Source organism: Eleutherodactylus coqui, chromosome 11 (assembly GCF_035609145.1).
Source record: "Eleutherodactylus coqui strain aEleCoq1 chromosome 11, aEleCoq1.hap1, whole genome shotgun sequence".
Classification (NCBI taxonomy): domain Eukaryota; kingdom Metazoa; phylum Chordata; class Amphibia; order Anura; family Eleutherodactylidae; genus Eleutherodactylus; species Eleutherodactylus coqui.
Window position 1 is genome coordinate 4,318,051 of NC_089847.1, and position 21,592 is coordinate 4,339,642.

At 48.4% G+C, this 21,592-nt stretch overlaps 1 protein-coding gene across 3 annotated transcripts; it reads left to right on the plus strand.

The window, feature by feature from the left end:
* The first annotated feature begins 445 nt into the window (after nucleotides 1-445).
* On the plus strand, nucleotides 446-20,272 carry ZDHHC7 (zinc finger DHHC-type palmitoyltransferase 7). Of its 3 annotated transcripts, none has more exons than XM_066584162.1 (8): nucleotides 446-600; nucleotides 3,979-4,059; nucleotides 4,968-5,291; nucleotides 13,218-13,342; nucleotides 13,446-13,542; nucleotides 14,421-14,502; nucleotides 17,479-17,609; nucleotides 18,483-20,272. In XM_066584162.1, exons 3-8 carry the CDS (start codon nucleotides 4,986-4,988, stop codon nucleotides 18,654-18,656), a joined length of 915 nt encoding a protein of 304 aa, XP_066440259.1. In that variant the 5' UTR covers nucleotides 446-600; nucleotides 3,979-4,059; nucleotides 4,968-4,985; the 3' UTR covers nucleotides 18,657-20,272. The 3 variants fall into 3 exon arrangements, with proteins under 3 accessions (XP_066440259.1, XP_066440261.1, XP_066440262.1); XM_066584164.1 differs by lacking the exon at nucleotides 446-600 and adding an exon at nucleotides 3,700-3,792; XM_066584165.1 differs by lacking the exon at nucleotides 446-600 and adding an exon at nucleotides 3,742-3,765.
* The last annotated feature ends 1,320 nt before the right edge of the window (nucleotides 20,273-21,592 follow it).

Below are 21,592 nucleotides of genomic sequence, written 5' to 3' on the forward strand. Positions count from 1 at the left end.
AAAGACCTGGAGCCAAAGAACACTATGGCCGATACTGTCAGAGCCGATACTGGCATGGAGATCACACAACTGAAAGAAGCAAAAACGAAAAACATGGAGCTCGCCTTTAGGGCCACTGAAGGTGCTGAACGACTAAATGGCTAACAACAAAAACAATTCCATATGAAGCTGCACACACAAACACCGCGCCTTTCTGGTCGCCATATTCCTTGAAACTTCACACGGGTTAAGGAACACCAGTTGTCACTTCTCTGTACAGTAAAATGGAGGAAACCTGAGGTAAATGTTAAAAATACCCCATATTAGAGACACTTGCCCCCTCATATACTGCAAAGACGAGAATCAACCTGCCACAACCAAGATGGCGCACACCGGGCGCACTCCCCGCTCCTGCCTCCAGCAGTATGGCCGCATATGGCAGACTCTCGCGAGAATGAAGCCTGGCGCATGCGTGCTGCGAACACTCCGAAGTCTACCGAAATCCCCTTCAGCGGCTCCGGAAAGAGCCGATCCCACCCACCCCGGAAGTGGCGGCTGCGACCAGGGAGGAGGCCGCGGTGGCCGGAGCGCCGGTGGGACGATGGAGGAGAGCGGCGGCAGGTGAGGGCGGTGTGCCGGCGGTTCTCCTCAGGGCCTCTTGCCACAAACGGTGTGTCCATCACAATGTATCCGGCGGAGAGCACGTGACCCGCGGGGAGGGGCTGCATTTGTATTCACACCCGGCATAAAGCGGCTCTGCAGCAGCTGCGCCTGACTGTCGAATTACCTCAGGGCGAGGCGCGTGAAGGACTACAACTCCCATCAAGCTGTCCTACTATCGGCTGTATGTGACCTTCCGCTATGACATCATCACTGTGTGTAAGCCAGTCATGTGACAGCGAGCGGGGATGTGCCGCCAGAAGGCGATGCGTGACGTCCGCCGCTTCACGTGCGAGAAGAACGATGACGGCGGACGCTTACTGACGGATGTCCGCGGACGCTGCACGGCGACTCTTATTATCTGATGCTCTGCATCCCTTTATCGACGGCGGCGAGATAATTCGCGCGGCTCGCGCTCTGGATGCTTCACTGACGCCTGTGGATTCTGCGCCCGGATTGTATTACCGTCCTCTGCGCCTCCCCCTGTGCTGGACCCTCGGGGGCCGGACTGTTCAGGCAGGTGGGTGTGGCCGCCCCGCCCCCGAGGAGTCCTGCACATAATCATCAGACAGGGTGGCGCTCCGTCCGCCCCGGCGCTGCCGTCACGTCTCCACTGCCCCTCTAGCTGACGGAACACACACAGCACCGTCATGTAGATGAAGGGGAGGCGCCAGACTGTTGGGGTCCAGCTGGTGTGGAGTCCGTCCCCCCTCCCCCGTGGCCGCTGTGGTAGTCGTTCAATGGAGGCGGAGTGGCAGAGATTGTCATGTCTGAACAGAAGAGGGCGACTCTTTCATTTTAGGTGCGCTGGCCCTTTAAGTGAAGTTTCCGCCCCTCGCGGCCACGGACGTCTTCATCGGTTGCTAGTTGTTTCCCTGTAAGATGTTAGTCGCCGCCGCCAGAGGCTCCGCCCCGCGCCGCCCGCAACATGACGCTGCCCTCGGCTCCTCCACGGGGGAGGGGATGTAATGTTTACGGGGGGTGTCGCGTCTCCAGCGCCCCCAGCTGGTGAGGATTGCACCTCTACAAGATGTCCGAGGACGCAGTCTGCAGAGTATCGCAGCACAGAATCTCTCCCGTTCGCGCAGCAGATCGTTACAAGAGTCACAGCAGAGGATTAGAGGAGGGGCTTCGCGTGCGGATGGAGACGAGCGGCAGCCACACAGCGGAGGGAGAAGCGGCGGCGCAGAGGATGCCAGGAGCGGAGGGCGGCCGTACATGAGCGAGCGGGAGATCCGTCCGAGATATCGCACTCTTAAATCCGTGGTTTCTGCGCCAGTTTGATGCCTCTTTCGTACCGCGGTAACGGGAGGTTCATGCGATGTCATTTTTTTTAAACTCGCCCAAAACAAACCCCGGGCGTGTCCTGCGAGATCGCTGACAAGGGGAAAGTACTGCAGTTTTTCCGTCCCGCAGCACGAAGAAGCGACGCCCCGTGTGACGGAGGCACTGCATACAAGGGGTTAATGGGTGGCATGAGTTTTGTGCGTTGCGCCAATGCCCAGAGCTCGGGCGATCCTCTCAGTTCTGCAGCCGGTTGGGTCGTCACACCTGCAGGCGGGCGAGGATTCACCTGGAGGGTTACATGGCGGCCGGAGCCGAGCATGCCGATCTTGGGGCGGCCACTAGGGGGCGCTCACAGGGAGCAGAACCTCCATTCACAGCAGCAAAGCGCATTTTATAAAATCTTATCCAGAAGCTGCGGAAATAATCCGCCCAAAACCCGTGCGGACGCAGCGTGTCAGCTTTATCGCCGTCTCCGCTGCAGAATCCATTTCTCCCCAGTGGGGGGGGGGGGGCAGCAATTCGTGATGAAACACGCGGCAATGTGAGTGCCATGGCGTTCTGTGGCTGATCACCCCGCGTGGCCCCCGCCTCACACTCCAGCGGTCCCGCCGCGCGGCCGTCTTCGTATTCCTCGGGTCTTTGGCGTCACGTCTCTTCATACTTCGGATCCCCCGACTCCATGGAAGGTTTTCTTCGCTCCTCGCGGCGTCTGCGCTGTCATCTCGCTGCTTTGCTGAATGTGCCGGAGTGAAAGATGCAATTACACGAGTCCTGCCTACGGGTGATGAAAAATCCCCACTGCGCCCCGCGGCTGACTGTTCTTGCGGCCTGCGCTGCGCCCCCCGGCTGACTGTTCTTGCGGCCCGCGCTGCGCCCCCCGGCTGACTGTTCTTGCGGCCCGCGCTGCGCCCCCCGGCTGACTGTTCTTGCGGCCCGCGCTGCGGCCCCCGGCTGACTGTTCTTGCGGCCCGCGCTGCGCCCCCCGGCTGACTGTTCTTGCGGCCCGCGCTGCGCCCCCCGGCTGACTGTTCTTGCGGCCCGCGCTGCGCCCCCCGGCTGACTGTTCTTGCGGCCCGCGCTGCGCCCCCCGGCTGACTGTTCTTGCGGCCCGCGCTGCGCCCCCCGGCTGACTGTTCTTGCGGCCCGCGCTGCGCCCCCCGGCTGGCTGTTCTTGCGGCCCGCGCTGCGCCCCCCCGGCTGACTGTTCTTGCGGCCCGCGCTGCGCCCCCCCGGCTGACTGTTCTTGCGGCCCGCGCTGCGCCCCCCGGCTGACTGTTCTTGCGGCCCGCGCTGCGCCCCCCCGGCTGACTGTTCTTGCGGCCCGCGCTGCGCCCCCCCGGCTGACTGTTCTTGCGGCCCGCGCTGCGCCCCCCCGGCTGACTGTTCTTGCGGCCCGCGCTGCGCCCCCCCGGCTGACTGTTCTTGCGGCCCGCGCTGCGCCCCCCGGCTGACTGTTCTTGCGGCCCGCGCTGCGCCCCCCGGCTGGCTGTTCTTGCGGCCCGCGCTGCGCCCCCCGGCTGGCTGTTCTTGCGGCCCACGCTGCGCCCCCCCGGCTGACTGTTGCATGCCCACACTCGGGTTCCCAAATGATCTCTCCTGAGGAGGGTCCTAGGAGATGCCATTCCTGACACCCAGCAGAGACCTGCGCCCGGTGAACTGGCCTGGGTACATTCCCCAGAACCCGCCCGTCCTGCCGGAGACTCGTTAGTCGGCGTGATTCCTGTAATTAATGACTTATAAATCTCGGTACATTTTATTCCTGCGGTCTCATCATCCGGATCCTTCTGTCAGCGGGGAGGCAGCAGCGGCGGCAGCACTCACTAGCTGCTGGCGTGACGGGTAACATCCCTACAGACCAGACGGCAGGTGACACCCGCTACAAGGGGAGACCTCAACCGCCTGCCCCTCCGGGAGGCATTGACTGCTGTGACCGCCTGCCCCTCCGGGAGGCATTGACTGCTGTGACCGCCTGCCCCTCCGGGAGGCATTGACTGCTGTGACCGCCTGCCCCTCCGGGAACCTCCTCAATTCTGTATCTTTTTGTCTTTGCAGATTTCTCCAGACATGATCGTCCGTCGGTCGCGGGGTCAGGAGCCGCGGGAAATGTCTGCGTAACGTTTATCAGGCTGTGAGGTGAGTCGTTGGAGCCATAGAGGGCCCTGAGTACAACTTACGGTGCCGCGGGGGGATTACTGATCACGACCTCCGGGGTTCAGTAATTGGCGGTATCGGTGTGCTCGCTCTCGTCTTCCTCCGTCGGCTCTGATAACCACTATGGCCGTCATCACAGCTTGTACAGCGGCTGTCACCCAGCTTTCTCCTGAATGGTAAAGCTTCTGTGTTACCTGGCAGCACCGCCAGGCAGATTGGCACTAAGGCCTCATGTCCACGGGGACAGATCCGCAGCGGGCCACCCGCACGTGTAATCCGCGCCCCATAGGGATGCATTGGGCACCCGCAGGTAATTAAATACCTGCGGATGTCATTTTCCCTTGAGGCGCGGATTGCGTGTGCGGGAAAACACCCGCGGCATGCTCCATTTTAGTGCGGGGCTCCCGCAGGCTTCTACTGAAGGCTATGGAAGCCGTCCGGATCCGCGGAACACCCACAGCTGTATTCCTGCTCTCCGGCGTGGGAGAGCAGGAGTACAAAAAAGAAAGAGAGCGGCGCATGCGCACGGCACACTGTTGGCGTGCCGAGCACATCCGCCGGGCTGAAGAAAGAAGATCTGGCCGCGACAGAGGGAAGATCCGCAGCGTCCGGACAGGTAAGTAATGCTTCTTTTTTAGGCCTTATGTCCGGAGGAAAGGAGGCACCCGCTGTGGGATTCTGCATGGAAAATCCACGGCCGGCCTGATTTTCCCTGTGGACATGAAGCCTAAGGGTTCTGGGAAAGTTGGGTGGCATCCGTATAGATAGGCAGTGAAGCTTGGAGTGGAGTGCGAACGGCTTTACTAGTTGTGGCGCCCTCTGGTGACAGCGCCACCTGAAGCAGCTGTCGCCGTTCGTTCCGTAACCTCCTATTGCGTCTTCTTTTGCAGGACAAGTTTTGGTGAGACATGCAGGCGTCGGCGCATCGCTTCCGTGATGTGGAGCACCATCCTCTTCTTAACGAGAGCGATGGCTACAACTCCTCCCCCTCGGAGGCGGAACTGGTGGACAAGCTGTGGTTCATACGGGACGGCTGTGGCATGGTCTGTGCCGTGATAACATGGATGCTGGTCTTCTATGCGGACTTTGTGGTGACTTTTGTTATGCTGCTCCCCTCCAGAGACTTTTGGTATTCAGTCATTAATGGGACCATGTTCAACTGCTTGGCGGTGCTGGCGCTGACCTCCCACCTGAGGACAATGCTGACGGACCCGGTAAGAGCCGTATCTGCTGCGCCATTCATGTAGGAAACCCTATTCTATACAGCGCTAATATACAAACATTAACTACTATAATACTGCCCCCTATGTACAAGAATATAACTACTATAATACTGCCCCCTATGTACAAAAATAAAGCTACTATAATACTGCCCCCTATGTACAAGAATATAACTACTATAATACTGCCCCCTCTGTACAAGAATATAACTACTATAATACTGCCCCCTATGTACAAGAATATAACTACTATAATACTGCTCATATGTACAAGAATATAACTACTATAATACTGCCCCCTATGTACAAGAATATAACTACTATAATACGGCCCCTTATGTACCAGAATATAACTACTATAATACTGCCTCCTATGTACAAGAATATAACTACTATAATACTGCCCTCTATGTACAAGAATGTAACTACTATAATACTGCATCTTATGTACAAGAATATAACTACTATAATACTGCTCCTATGTACAAGAATATAACTACTATAATACTGCCCCCTGTGTACAAGAATATAACTACTATAATAATGCCCCCTATGTACAAGAATATAACTACTATAATACTGCTCCAATGTACAAGAATATAACTACTATAATACTGCTCCTATGTACAAGAATATAACTACTATAATACTGCTCCCTATGTACAAGAATATAACTACTATAATACTGCTCGTATGTACAAGAACATAACTACTATAATACTGCCCCCTATGTACAAGAACATAACTACAATAATACTGCTCCTATGTACAAGAATATAACTACTATAATACTGCCCCCTATGTACAAGAATATAACTACTATAATACTGCCCCCTATGTACAAGAATATAACTACTATAATACTGCCCCCTAAGTACAAGAATATAACTACTATAATACTGCCCCCTATATACAAGGCTATAACTACTATAATACTGCCCCCTATGTACAAGAATATAACTACTATAATACTGCCCCCTATATACAAGGATATAACTACTATAATACTGCCCCCTATGTACAAGAATATAACTACTATAATACTGCCCCCTATATACAAGAATATAACTACTATAATACTGCCCCCTATGTACAAGAATATAACTACTATAATACTGCTCCTATGTACAAGAATATAACTACTATAATACTGCCCCCTATGTACAAGAATATACCTACTATAATACTGCCCCCTATGTACAAGAATATAACTACTATAATACTGCCCCCTATGTACAAGAATATAACTACTATAATACTGTCCCTATGTACAAGGATATAACTACTATAATACTGCTCCTATGTACAAGAATATAACTACTATAATACTGTCCCTATGTACAAGGATATAACTACTATAATACTGCCCCCTATGTACAAGAATATAACTACTATAATACTGCCTCCTATGTATAAGAATATAACTACTATAATACTGCCCCCTATGTACAAGAATATAACTACTATAATACTGCCCCCTATATACAAGAATATAACTACTATAATACTGCTCCCTATGTACAAGAATATAACTACTATAATACTGCCTCCTATGTACAAGAATATAACTACTATAATACTGCCCCCTATGTACAAGAATATAACTACTATAATACTGCCCCCTATGTACAAGAATATAACTACTATAATACTGCTCATATGTACAAGAATATAACTACTATAATACTGCCCCCTATGTACAAGAATATAACTACTATAATACTGCCCCCTATGTACAAGAATATAACTACTATAATACTGCCCCCTGTGTACAAGAATATAACTACTATAATACTGCCCCCTGTGTACAAGAATATAACTACTCTAATACTGCCTCCTATGTACAAGAATATAACTACTACAATACTTCCCCCTATGTACAAGAATATAACTACTCTAATACTGCCTCCTATGTACAAGAATATAACTACTATAATACTGCCCCCTATGTACAAGAATATAACTACTATAATACTGCTCCTATGTACAAGAATATAACTACTATAATACTGCCCCCTATGTACAAGAATATAACTACTATAATACTTCCCTTCTATGTACAAGAATATAACTACTATAATACTGCTCCTATGTACAAGGATATAACTACTATAATACTGCCTCCTATGTACAAGGATATAACTACTATAATACTGCCTCCTATGTACAAGAATATAACTACTATAATACTGCCCCCTATGTACAAGAATATAACTACTATAATACTGCCCCCAATGTACGGGCATATAACTACTATAATACTGCCCCCTATGTACGGGCATATAACTACTATAATACTGCCTCCTATGTACAAGAATATAACTACTATAATACTGCCTCCTATGTACAAGAAAATAACTACTATAATACTGCCCCCTATGTACAAGAATATAACTACTATAATACTGCCCCCTATGTACAAGAATATAACTACTATAATACTGCCCCCTATATACAAGAATATAACTACTATAATACTGCTCCCTATGTACAAGAATATAACTACTATAATACTGCCTCCTATGTACAAGAATATAACTACTATAATACTGCCCCCTATATACAAGAATATAACTACTATAATACTGCCCCCCTATGTACAAGAATATAACTACTATAATACTGCCCTCTATTTACGGGCATATAACTACTATAATACTGCCTCCTATGTACAAGAATATAACTACTATAATACTGCCCCCTATGTACAAGAATATAACTACTATAATACTGCCCCCTATGTACGGGCATATAACTACTATAATACTGCCCCCTATGTACGGGCACATAACTACTATAATACTGCCTCCTATGTACAAGAATATAACTACTATAATACTGCCTCCTATGTACAAGAAAATAACTACTATAATACTGCCTCCTATGTACAAGAAAATAACTACTATAATACTGCCCCCTATGTACAAGAATATAACTACTATAATACTGCCCCCTATGTACAAGAATATAACTACTATAATACTGCCCCCTATGTACAAGAATATAACTACTATAATACTGCCCCCTATATACAAGAATATAACTACTATAATACTGCTCCCTATGTACAAGAATATAACTACTATAATACTGCCTCCTATGTACAAGAATATAACTACTATAATACTGCCCCCTATATACAAGAATATAACTACTATAATACTGCCCCCCTATGTACAAGAATATAACTACTATAATACTGCCCTCTATTTACGGGCATATAACTACTATAATACTGCCTCCTATGTACAAGAATATAACTACTATAATACTGCCCCCTATATACAAGAATATAACTACTATAATACTGCCCCCTATATACAAGAATATAACTACTATAATACTGCTCCCTATGTACAAGAATATAACTACTATAATACTGCCCCCCTATGTACAAGAATATAACTACTATAATACTGCCTCCTATGTACAAGGATATAACTACTATAATACTGCCTCCTATGTACAAGAATATAACTACTACAATACTTCCCCCTATGTACAAGAATATAACTACTATAATACTGCCTCCTATGTACAAGAATATAACTACTATAATACTGCCCCCTATGTACAAGAATATAACTACTATAATACTGCCCCCCTATGTACAAGAATATAACTACTATAATACTGCCCCCTATGTACAAGAATATAACTACTATAATACTGCCCCCTATGTACAAGAATATAACTACTATAATACTGCCCCCTATGTACGGGCATATAACTACTATAATACTGCCTCCTATGTACAAGAAAATAACTACTATAATACTGCCTCCTATGTACAAGAAAATAACTACTATAATACTGCCCCCTATGTACAAGAATATAACTACTATAATACTGCCCCCTATGTACAAGAATATAACTACTATAATACTGCCCCCTATATACAAGAATATAACTACTATAATACTGCTCCCTATGTACAAGAATATAACTACTATAATACTGTCCCTATGTACAAGGATATAACTACTATAATACTGCTCCTATGTACAAGGATATAACTACTATAATACTGCCTCCTATGTACAAGAATATAACTACTATAATACTGCCTCCTATGTACAAGAATATAACTACTATAATACTGCCTCCTATGTACAAGAATATAACTACTATAATACTGCCCCCTATGTACAAGAATATAACTACTATAATACTGCCCCCTATGTACAAGAATATAACTACTATAATACTGCCCCCTATGTACAAGAATATAACTACTATAATACTGCCCCCTATGTACAAGAATATAACTACTATAATACTGCCCCCTGTGTACAAGAATATAACTACTATAATACTGCCCCCTGTGTACAAGAATATAACTACTCTAATACTGCCTCCTATGTACAAGAATATAACTACTACAATACTTCCCCCTATGTACAAGAATATAACTACTCTAATACTGCCTCCTATGTACAAGAATATAACTACTATAATACTGCCCCCTATGTACAAGAATATAACTACTATAATACTGCTCCTATGTACAAGAATATAACTACTATAATACTGCCCCCTATGTACAAGAATATAACTACTATAATACTTCCCTTCTATGTACAAGAATATAACTACTATAATACTGCCTCCTATGTACAAGAATATAACTACTATAATACTGCCCCCTATGTACAAGAATATAACTACTATAATACTGCCCCCTATGTACGGGCATATAACTACTATAATACTGCCCCCTATGTACGGGCATATAACTACTATAATACTGCCTCCTATGTACAAGAATATAACTACTATAATACTGCCTCCTATGTACAAGAAAATAACTACTATAATACTGCCTCCTATGTACAAGAAAATAACTACTATAATACTGCCCCCTATGTACAAGAATATAACTACTATAATACTGCCCCCTATGTACAAGAATATAACTACTATAATACTGCCCCCTATATACAAGAATATAACTACTATAATACTGCTCCCTATGTACAAGAATATCACTACTATAATACTGCCTCCTATGTACAAGGATATAACTACTATAATACTGCCTCCTATGTACAAGAATATAACTACTATAATACTGCTCCCTATGTACAAGAATATAACTACTATAATACTGCCCCCCTATGTACAAGAATATAACTACTATAATACTGCCCCCTATGTACAAGGATATAGCTACTATAATACTGCCTCCTATGTACAAGAATATAACTACTATAATACTGCCCCCTATGTACAAGAATATAACTACTATAATACTGCCCCCTATATACAAGAATATAACTACTATAATACTGCCCCCTATATACAAGAATATAACTACTATAATACTACCCCCTATGTACAAGAATATAACTACTATAATACTGCCCCCTATGTACAAGAATAGAACTACTATAATACTGCCCCCTATGTACAAGAATAGAACTACTATAATACTGCCCCCTATGTACAAGAATATAACTACTATAATACTGCCTCCTATGTACAAGAATATAACTACTATAATACTGCCCCCTATGTACAAGAATATAACTACTATAATACAGCCCCCTATGTACAAGAATATAACTACTATAATACAGCCCCCTATGTACAAGAATATAACTACTATAATACTGCCCCCTATGTACAAGAATATAACTACTATAATACTGCCCCCTATGTACAAGAATATAACTACTATAATACTGCTCCTATGTACAAGAATATAACTACTATAATACCGCCCCCTATGTACAAGAATATAACTACTATAATACTGCCTCCTATGTACAAGAATATAACTACTATAATACTGCCTCCTATGTACAAGAATATAACTACTATAATACTGCCCCTATGTACAGGAATATAACTACTATAATACCGCCCCCTATGTACAAGAATATAACTACTATAATACCGCCCCCTATGTACAAGAATATAACTACTATAATACTGCCTCCTATGTACAAGAATATAACTACTATAATACTGCCCCCTATGTACAAGAATATAACTACTATAATACTGCTCCTATGTACAAGAATATAACTACTATAATACTGCCCCCTATGTACAAGAATATAACTACTATAATACTGCTCCTATGTACAAGAATATAACTACTATAATACTGCCCCCTATATACAAGAATATAACTACTATAAAACTGCCCCCTATGTACAAGAATATAACTACTATAATACTGCCCCCTATGTACAAGAATATAACTACTATAATACTGCCCCCTGTGTACAAGAATATAACTACTATAATACTGCCCCCTATGTACAAGAATATAACTACTATAATACTGCCCCCTATGTACAAGAATATAACTACTATAATACTGCCCCCTATGTACAAGAATATAACTACTATAATACTGCCCCCTATGTACAAGAATATAACTACTATAATACTGCCCCCTATATACAAGAATATAACTACTATAATACTGCCTCCTATGTACAAGAATATAACTACTATAATACTGCCCCCTATGTACAAGAATATAACTACTATAATACTGCCCCCTATGTACAAGAATATAACTACTATAATACTGCTCCTATGTACAAGAATATAACTACTATAATACTGCCCCCTATGTACAAGAATATAACTACTATAATACTGCCTCCTATGTACAAGAATATAACTACTATAATACTGCCCCCTATGTACAAGAATATAACTACTATAATACTGCCCCCTATGTACAAGAATATAACTACTATAATACTGCCCCCTATGTACAAGAATATAACTACTATAATACTGCCCCCTATGTACAAGAATATAACTACTATAATACTGCTCCTATGTACAAGAATATAACTACTATAATACTGCCCCCTATATACAAGAATATAACTACTATAATACTGCTCCTATGTACAAGAATATAACTACTATAATACTGCCCCCTATATACAAGAATATAACTACTATAATACTGCCCCCTATGTACAAGAATATAACTACTATAATACTGCCCCCTATATACAAGAATATAACTACTATAATACTGCCCCCTATGTACAAGAATATAACTACTATAATACTGCCCCTATGTACAAGAAGACAACTACTATAATACTGCTCCCTATGTACAAGAATATAACTACTATAATACTGCCCCCTATGTACAAGAATATAACTACTATAATACTGCCTCCTATGTACAAGAATATAACTACTATAATACTGCCCCCTATGTACAGGAATATAACTACTATAATACTGCCTCCTATGTACAAGAATATAACTACTATAATACTGCCCCCTATGTACAAGAATATAACTACTATAATACTGCCCCCTATGTACAAGAATATAACTACTATAATACTGCCCCCTATGTACAAGAATATAACTACTATAATACTGCCCCCTATGTACAAGAATATAACTACTATAATACTGCCTCCTATGTACAAGAATATAACTACTATAATACTGCCTCCTATGTACAAGGATATCATTACTATAATACCGCCTCCCCGCGTGTAGGAGGGTCACTAGTGTAATACCGCCTCTTCACGCTCAGGGATGTTAGCAGTCTACTAGCAGCAGGCGGCCGGGTGTTCTGCCGTGTTTTCATCTGGTCCTGTTGGCTCAGGTTATGGAGTTGTATTATCTGGTCATGTGACCGGTGACACTCATTATAAACGTTACATTATTAGTCGCTGACTATGTGCTGAGCTGTCATGTATGTTGTCGGTAATCTCTGACACAGATGAGCTCAGTGACGTGTTTATGTGACAGCGTGGTTCCTGCCGTGGAGCCGCCCAGCGATAATTATAGTCTGCGGAGCCTCGCTCGTCACATCTGCACGGTCCGTATTATGATGCAGCCTTGAGCTCCGCCCCTTATCTCAAGTCGTGTTGCCGCTGCTCCCTGATAAGCGTCTGTCTTGTTTCCTCTGGATGGCGCTAGGGGGCGGTGCCCAAAGGGAACGCTACGAAGGAATACATGGAGAGCCTCCAGCTGAAGCCCGGAGAGGTGATCTACAAGTGTCCCAAGTGCTGCAGCATCAAACCGGAGCGCGCCCACCACTGCAGGTAAGCCGGGGTGCCAGGGGGCCCAAAGCTGTACGCCCCTGCTGCCGACTACTGAGGACCCTGCCGTCACACTGCCCACCTCACCTCCCACTTCTCTCCACAGTATCTGTAAGCGATGCATCCGGAAGATGGACCATCACTGCCCGTGGGTCAACAACTGCGTCGGCGAGAAGAACCAGAGATTCTTCGTGCTCTTCACAGTGAGTGCGGGGCCCGGGGCAGACCTGAGCGGGGGCCACATCTGTATGTGCCGCTCAAGGGCCATTTACACGGGATGATTAGAGCGCTAAATACGTGTCTAAATGCAGAACCGCCGTGCGCTGGTTATTGGTCGCTGACTGTTCACCAGCATGAATACATGGCGGACGCTCGGTGTGACGGGGAATGAGCGGAGATCAGCGGCGAGCCGCCTGTTTAAACTCTCTGCACGAGCGCCAACAACGAGCCGTGACGTCAGCCCTTGTGCGGCCGCTTACCCAACTGTCGTCACGTCTAAATGGGACATTAGAGGTCATCTGGCTCCATTCTGTGTGATGGGGAGATTAGATTGTGAGCTCCTGGGGTCAGGGATGATGGGAGTGATACATTGTGTGTGATGAGGGGGATTAGATTGTGAGCTCCTGGGGTCAGGGATGATGGGAGTGATACATTGTGTGTGATGGGGAGATTAGATTGTGAGCTCCTGGGGTCAGGGATGATGGGAGTGATACATTCTGTGTGATGGGGAGATTAGATTGTGAGCTCCTGGGGTCAGGGATGATGGGAGTGATACATTGTGTGTGATGGGGAGATTAGATTGTGAGCTCTTGGGGTTGGGATGATCGGAGGGATACATCGTGGGGTCGGGTTGTCCACTGTATACTGCGATGCTATATATATATATATATTTAGGCCACTCCTATAAATGGCGCACACACGTTCCGCTCGCTGTATGCAGCTGGTCATCCCTCAGCGCTCCCATTAGTCTGATATTTGTGGTGTGGGAGGAGCCTGTGGAGGACAGACAAGCAGTAGATCACGGATAATCGTAATCATGGTGGGGTGTCGGCCGTTGCTGATTGGCTCTTGTCTCCTGCAGATGTACATCGCTTTGATCTCCCTCCACGCTCTCATTCTGTGCTGCCTGCAGCTCGTCACCTGCGTCCGGGCGCAGTGGAACGGTGAGTACCGACCAGAAGCTGTTGGCAGCTTGTGACTGTTATTAGCGGGGTCCTCCTCCCGCTGCCGTCCTCTCATCCACTGCTTGTTGTTAGGAACTGTTAAACATGAGTGAATCAAAAAGGATGCATTAAAGGGCCGGCGTCCAGTAAATGAAGTGTCGTCTTAGGGCTCCGGCACACTTGGGGTTTTTTAACGTAATTGTCAATGGGACTTTCTTATACAGGGTGGAGCGCGGTAAATTGCTTTTTTGAGTTGCAGGTTGTGGCAGCGCTGTTGGTCGAAGAGAGGGGAGAGTGGGCGTTGCTTATAGTGGCTGACGGAAAGTTTGTCTGCAGCTGCTTTTCAGTTGCCATCATGCAGTGGACACGTGAGGAGCGGTCATTTTGTGTTGAAGCGTACTTTTCAAATCACCACTCGATCATTGCAATGCAGCGGGCTTTTCGTTTGCGATTCGCTGTTCCCCCACGCGGACGGCAATCAGTTGTAAATTGGGTAAATGCATTCAGAACAGCAGGGAATGTGTCATCCGTACGAAGAGGACCTGCGAGAAGTGTTACAACACCACAAAACATCCAACGAGTTAGAGCAGCAGCAATCTCCGAAACGCTCTGCTCGGAAGCAAGCACTTGCTCTTGGCATTCCAAGACGTTGTCTCCACCGGATTCTTCATAGTGAACTGAGTTTTCCCCCGTTTACAATGTGCGTGGTCCAACAATTGTCAGCACGGGATTATGTTACACGACGAACATCTTGTGAAGACATGCTTGCAGCCATACCTCGTGACGCCATTGTGCTCTTTTCTGATGAGGCACATTTTCACCTCCGTGGGTGTGTAAACAAACCAAACATGCGGTACTGGAGCGATACAAACCCCAGAGAAGTTCACCAGAGACCTCTGCATTCGGACCGCGTCACTGTGTGGTGCGCCTTATCACCAGGAGGAATCATTGGTCCTTACTTTTTTCCGGCAACTGTGAATTCCGAACGTTACTTAACTATGCTGCAGGATTTTTTCCAGCCAGCACTCGAGGCAATGTAATTAGAGTACATGGGTACATGGTTTCAACAAGACGGTGCCACTGCGCACACAGCGAGAGTTACCAGGAATGTTTGAGGCAAACGTTTCCTGAACGGCTTATCTCCCTGAGGGGTGATCTTAACTGGCCGGCGGCACGCTCACCAGACTTAGCCCCATGTGATTTTTTCCTTTGGGGTTACCTGAAGTTTAAGGTGTATTGCAACCGTCCCAACACCCTGGAAGACCTAAGGAACAATATTGACGCTGAGATTGCCAGAATACCAGTCGACACGCTTGAAAGAGTGCGTGAGAACTTCAGAAACCGTGTGCAGCAGTGTGTGGGGAGCGAAGGTCAACATGTGCCAGATACAATATGTAAAACCAAATAATTAGTAAATCCCACTACTGTTCAATGTAAATAAAATAGAAAATAACGTTTTTACAAGTTCATTATTATTTTTATTTCACTCCCAAATTAGCAAATTACCGCGCTCCACCCTGTATAAAAACGTATCGCAGTTCGCGCTTCTCTGACTTTTGCGCGATGCCGTTTTAACATTAGAAAGTCCCACTGCCAATCGCCTTAACAAACCGTAAGTGTGCGGGCGCCCTGATGCCAAGTCCTGGGACCAACTGTCTGAGGAGATCTCAGTGGAATGCCCCAGAGAGCGGCGTATGCTTACAGTTTGGGGCGTTAATCTGCACACATGGATGAGATCCGCGCCGAATGAACTGCGGTGCGGAATGTTTGCAGAAGCGGCGCAGATTCCATGTCATAAACCTGCGTTGTGAACATCCCGTTACTCTTCTCACAGCTGCGCTGACACACTGTAACGATCTCAGCCAGGCCTCTACAGACATTCCTGCGCTGGCTCACAGCTGAGGGTTCGTTTCAGTTGCATGTAGGCTCCTTGTATTGGGGCTGCATTCATTCCTGGCAGCAGAAACGGTTCTTTCCCGTCAGCCTTCTGGGTGAACGCCCGGACTGGATGCGAACAGGCGAACCTCACCCCTTCGTGTCGCCGCGGTCCGAGGGTCCTCAGCAGATGGTTTTTCTTTTTGTTGCCGTTTTCTGACCACGCCCCTCGTTCTCTGGCGCCGCCTGCGGTTCACTTCCTGCAGGGCAGCTTGTAGTTTTTCTCGGTCCCGTTTTGATGTATATACCACTTTCTGACCCCTCGTTGTTCAGTGTTTCTCGGTGACGGCGTCTTTGGCGCTGACCGCGTGCGAGAAATAAAGGGGTGTTTTTGTAAGTTGCAGCGATAACACACTTTTAAAATTTTTTTTTAAATGTAGCTTGGAAAATGCCGGGTGGGGGGTGGGGGGGCCTGAAGGGCGGCTGATCACATGTGCTATATACTGCTTATGTGTTATCTTACAGGTAGGCAGACATCCATGGCAGCCCCGGGGTCTTCATGAGGCTCTAGGCTGCCATGGTGACTGGACCGCAGCCCGTGATCATGCTGCGGGTGGGTTGTTTGGGTGACGGAGCCTGACAACAGCCTCTAAAGGGTTAATGGTGGGGATTAGAGTTTATCTCTGATCCCAGCTGTTGGGTGTCGGAGACCTGTAGATACCCACAGAGTATAGAATGGGCTTAAACCCCAAGCCCGCTTTACTCAATAACCCCTTCCTGACATCCGCCTTACCTGTACGGTGCTCACTGGGTGTTAACAGGTACTTCCCATACCGGCCCCCCTGCCCATCAGCTGCTGGGGTAAGCTCTGCAGCCTATTCCTTGTTTCCCCTACAGCTCTAGTGGCAGCGGTGTCTGGCTAGACTGCAGTACCAGGCCCAGCCACCGGAGAATGTACGGCGCTGTGCCAGGTAAAGAGACCACGGTGCTGCAGGCCCTGCAATCAGCTGATCGGCAGCAGCGCCAGGAGTCCCCTCCCCCACAGATCTGGTATCAATGACCTCCCCCCTTTAATGCCCTGTGATTGCTCTTGTCTTGCAGACTGCAGCTCGTTCTCGCCTCCGGTCACGGTCATCCTCATGATCTTCCTGTGCCTGGAGGGCCTCCTCTTCCTCACCTTCACCACCGTCATGTTCGGGACCCAGATTCACTCAATATGCAACGACGAAACGGTACGTCTGTGCGCAGGAGGAGCTGATAAAGTTTATTGAAAGGAGCACGGGGGACCTGATCACGTCACGGGGGGGACCTGCTCACGTCACAGCCCGCCCACAACACAGGGGGACCCACCCACGTCACAGCCTGCCCACATCACAGGGGGGCCGCCCACGTCACAGGGGGGCCGCCCACGTCACAGGGGGGCCGCCCACGTCACAGGGGGGCCGCCCACGTCACAGGGGGGCCGCCCACGTCACAGGGGGGCCGCCCACGTCACAGGGGGGCCGCCCACGTCACAGGGGGGCCGCCCACGTCACAGGGGGGCCGCCCACGTCACAGGGGGACCCGCCCACGTCACAGGGGGGCCGCCCACGTCACAGGGGGACCCGCCCACGTCACAGGGGGACCCGCCCACGTCACAGGGGGACCCGCCCACGTCACAGGGGGACCCGCCCACGTCACAGCCTGCCCACATCACAGGGGGGCCGCCCACATCACAGGGGGACCCGCCCAAATCACAGGGGGGGCCGCCCACGTCACGGCCCGCCCACATCACAGGGGGACCCGCCCACGTCACGGGCCGCCCACATCACAGGGGGACCCGCCCACGTCACGGGCCGCCCACATCACGGGGACCCGCCCACGTCACGGGCCGCCCACATCACAGGGGGACCCGCCCACATCAATCCTGGAACTTCTGTTACAAACTTCCTCATCAGCAGTCAGGAGCCGGGAGAGCTGGGTGCGGACGGTCGTGGTGCGGGTATCGCTCGCTGCAGCGGGCGTCACCCAGCTTTCTTGGCGTCCTGAATGGCAGATCTGCTTCTGTTGGGCGCATGGCGCCACGAGCGGCTCTTAACATCCGTTTCTTCTTTCTGTCTCTGCAGGAAATTGAGCGTCTAAAGAGCGAGAAGCCGACGTGGGAGCGCAGACTGCGCTGGGACGGCATGAGGTCCGTCTTCGGGGGGCAGCCATCTTTCCTGTGGATTAACCCGTTTGCTGGCCTCCAGATCAGACGTTTCCTGCGGGCGCGTAAAGGCGGCACCGAGTTCTCCGTCTGAGGTTCCCTCCGTTTTTGCTGGAATCGCTGAAAGTTCCTCTGACGTATTTATTGGACGGCGCCGGAATCGTTCGCACAAGATCCGATCTCCCCGCAGATCCAACGACCAAAAAGACAAACGGAGCCGCGCCGAGACTCGCTGTATTATCCTGAAATGAACAGGAGACATTTTCCAGATGCGAATGGCGCCTTGTCTGTGGCGCGGCCGCCGGATCTCACCCCACAGGGTCCCGGGGCTTTTTATTTGTTTTTAGTTTGTCTAAAGATTTTTTACCGGAATGAGATTTGTAGGTTTTATCGCTGGAGCCGGGGGGCTCCCGGGTTGTGTACGCCCCGCGGCGGGCGCGGTGGGAGGTGTCAGCATGCAGGTCCTGCTCTTCATGTGTGCATGGCAGCTGTTCTGGGCTTGTTCTGCTTCATCCATTCCTCGCTTCTGTCGTCATCTCCATCCCCTCTCCGTCCTTGCTCCGCTCGCTCGGGGTTGCAGTCGCCATCTTTATCTGATTGTTCTAGAAGCTTTAGAAAATCTTTGGTGCCCGGCAGTAAAGTGCGTGGAGGCCGGTTCGTGAAGCACTTAACGCCGCCTCCAAATGTCACTTTACCAGTTAAAGCTGCGTGTAATTCTCAGTACGTCTGTAAATATTTGTGTTCTGGTGGACCACTAGTCACATCCAGAGCTGCAATGACAATTCTGTTATATCATGTCATATACTCCAGTCACATCCAGAGCTGCAATGACAATTCTGTTATATCATGTCATATACTCCAGTCACATCCAGAGCTGCAATGACTATTCTGTTATATCGTGGCTTATATTGCAGTCACATCTGAGCTGTAGCCCCCATTCTGTTATGTCATTCTCTAGTCACAGCCAGAGCTGCAGTCCCTATTCTGTTATATCGTGGCTTATATTGCAGTCACATCTGAGCTGTAGCCCCATCTGTTATGGCATTCTCTAGTCACATCCAGAGCTGCACTTGTACTTGTTCTATCCTGTCTTATATACTCCAGTCACATCTAGAGCTGTAATCTTGCCTGACCTCCCTCGTGTTTGTGGCGATGGTCACGCATTCACTAGATGGACTCGGGCGCCATTCTCATGATCACTAGGACCCCAACGGTCGAACATTTATCACCCATCCTGTACTTCAATCATGGCTTTTCTCTTGTCACAGCCAGAGCTGCAATCATAATGCAGCCAGCAGACGCTCCTGCTAGATTGTCAGTCTTGGTTACAGAAGACTACATCTCCCATAATGCAGCAGTGTAAAGGCCCAGACAGCAATACTCCATGCAGCAGAGCAGACACTGAGCCAGCAGAGGGCGCAGCTCTGGATGGGACTGGAGCGCAGTGTGTGGTAGTGGAGTCGTCTTGTGCAGTCTGCGCTGTTAGTCGGTGACCGGGACGTGCGGCTTGGTGCAGAGTAGTCGCTGCTTCTCTCGTATCGGACACTAATGTCCCGGTTCGGCTCTTTACTCTCCCTCCTTGTAAATCGTTTTCTCGTGTCGTTCGCGGAGTCGCCGTCGGGCCCCTCGGTGTGGCGCCCGGCGCCGTGGATGATGGGAGTTCTCTTATGCACTGATTTGTGAAATAAAGTATTGAACTCTGTTGCTCAATCTCTGCCGTCGTGAAAAGCTGCGTGACTACCAATATGGCCGCCGTCGCAGTGCGGCTGTCGTCCATCTTGGTTCTGGATTGCTTTGTCTCCTGCATCACTGTTCAAAAATTATGCTTGCTGTTAGTGAATGGAAACGCTCTCATTTACCCCAGTCCTCGTAATCCTTCTCACAGCGGAGGGTTTGTTACAGTGTGTCAGTCCAGCACCAGCGGGGAGGTTTGAGCTTCTGCCGTAAGATCTGGACTGGAGACAATTGTAACGAACCCTCAGCTGGAAGCTTCTCGCTCTGCGGCTGTGATGCAGGAACGTTCTGGGAAGCTCCGTTATCCGACCGCTGGGCCGCCGATCATCGGTGCATCACATCACAACCGCGATGAGACTGCGTGAGCGACCGTGCTTCCTGCGCACATTGTGAGGCGGCCGGTGTGACGGCCAAGTGAACGATCTCTGTGACCGCGGCTCGGTACGCGCCTGGTGGATCTTAACCCGTGCCTGTCACGGGAGGTAAGTTTACATCCTGGCAGCTCCAGGAAAAAGGGGTACGGCCACTGGAAGACGCCGTCCGGGTCTGCCTGGGCTTATGATGGCTATGATTAGCAGTAGTGCAGTGTATTACCGGAGTGATCGCAGGTTCGAGTCCCGACAGGAAGAGAAACATGTAAGGGAAAAAGAGGAAAAATGGTAAAAAGGTCAGAAAAAAAAAACTTTTAGCGCGTTTCACCTTTTTCTTTAAACTACAAAATTAAAACCGCCGTTTGATTCCGTCGCGTTCGAAACAACCGCTACAACAAACGTGACGTTTCATCGCCAACGCTATAAAAAAAATCCAAAATGCCGATGCTGTTAATTTTGCCTCCCACAAAAATACAATTAATTGATGAAAAAGCCGTTTGTACCCCAAAATGGTGGCAATAAGAACTACCGCCAGGACCTTCCATCCCGCGGCGCTGCGGCCAGAAGCCGGTACAGAACGGGGAATGCAAAGAGACCCAAGAAAACCTCCAGAAGAGGGTCTTATTGTACAAAAGCGGAAAATCCTCCAAATGATAAGACTTTTGGTGTCGCAAACGTAGCGGCCGCAGAAACACGGATCCGCCGTTCGCGCTGCAGGATCAATGGTGGAGGGAAAAATATAAAAAATGACTGAATTGATGTTTTTGCCCTGAAGTTCTACAATACAATGTAGTGACCCAAAATGGTAGCCATGAACCCCGCGGCATGCAAAAAAAACACCCCTCGTCCGGCCGCGGCGCGCAGAAGACGCCCCTCGTCCGGCCGCGGCGCGCAGGAGACGCCCCTCGTCCGGCCGCGGCGCGCA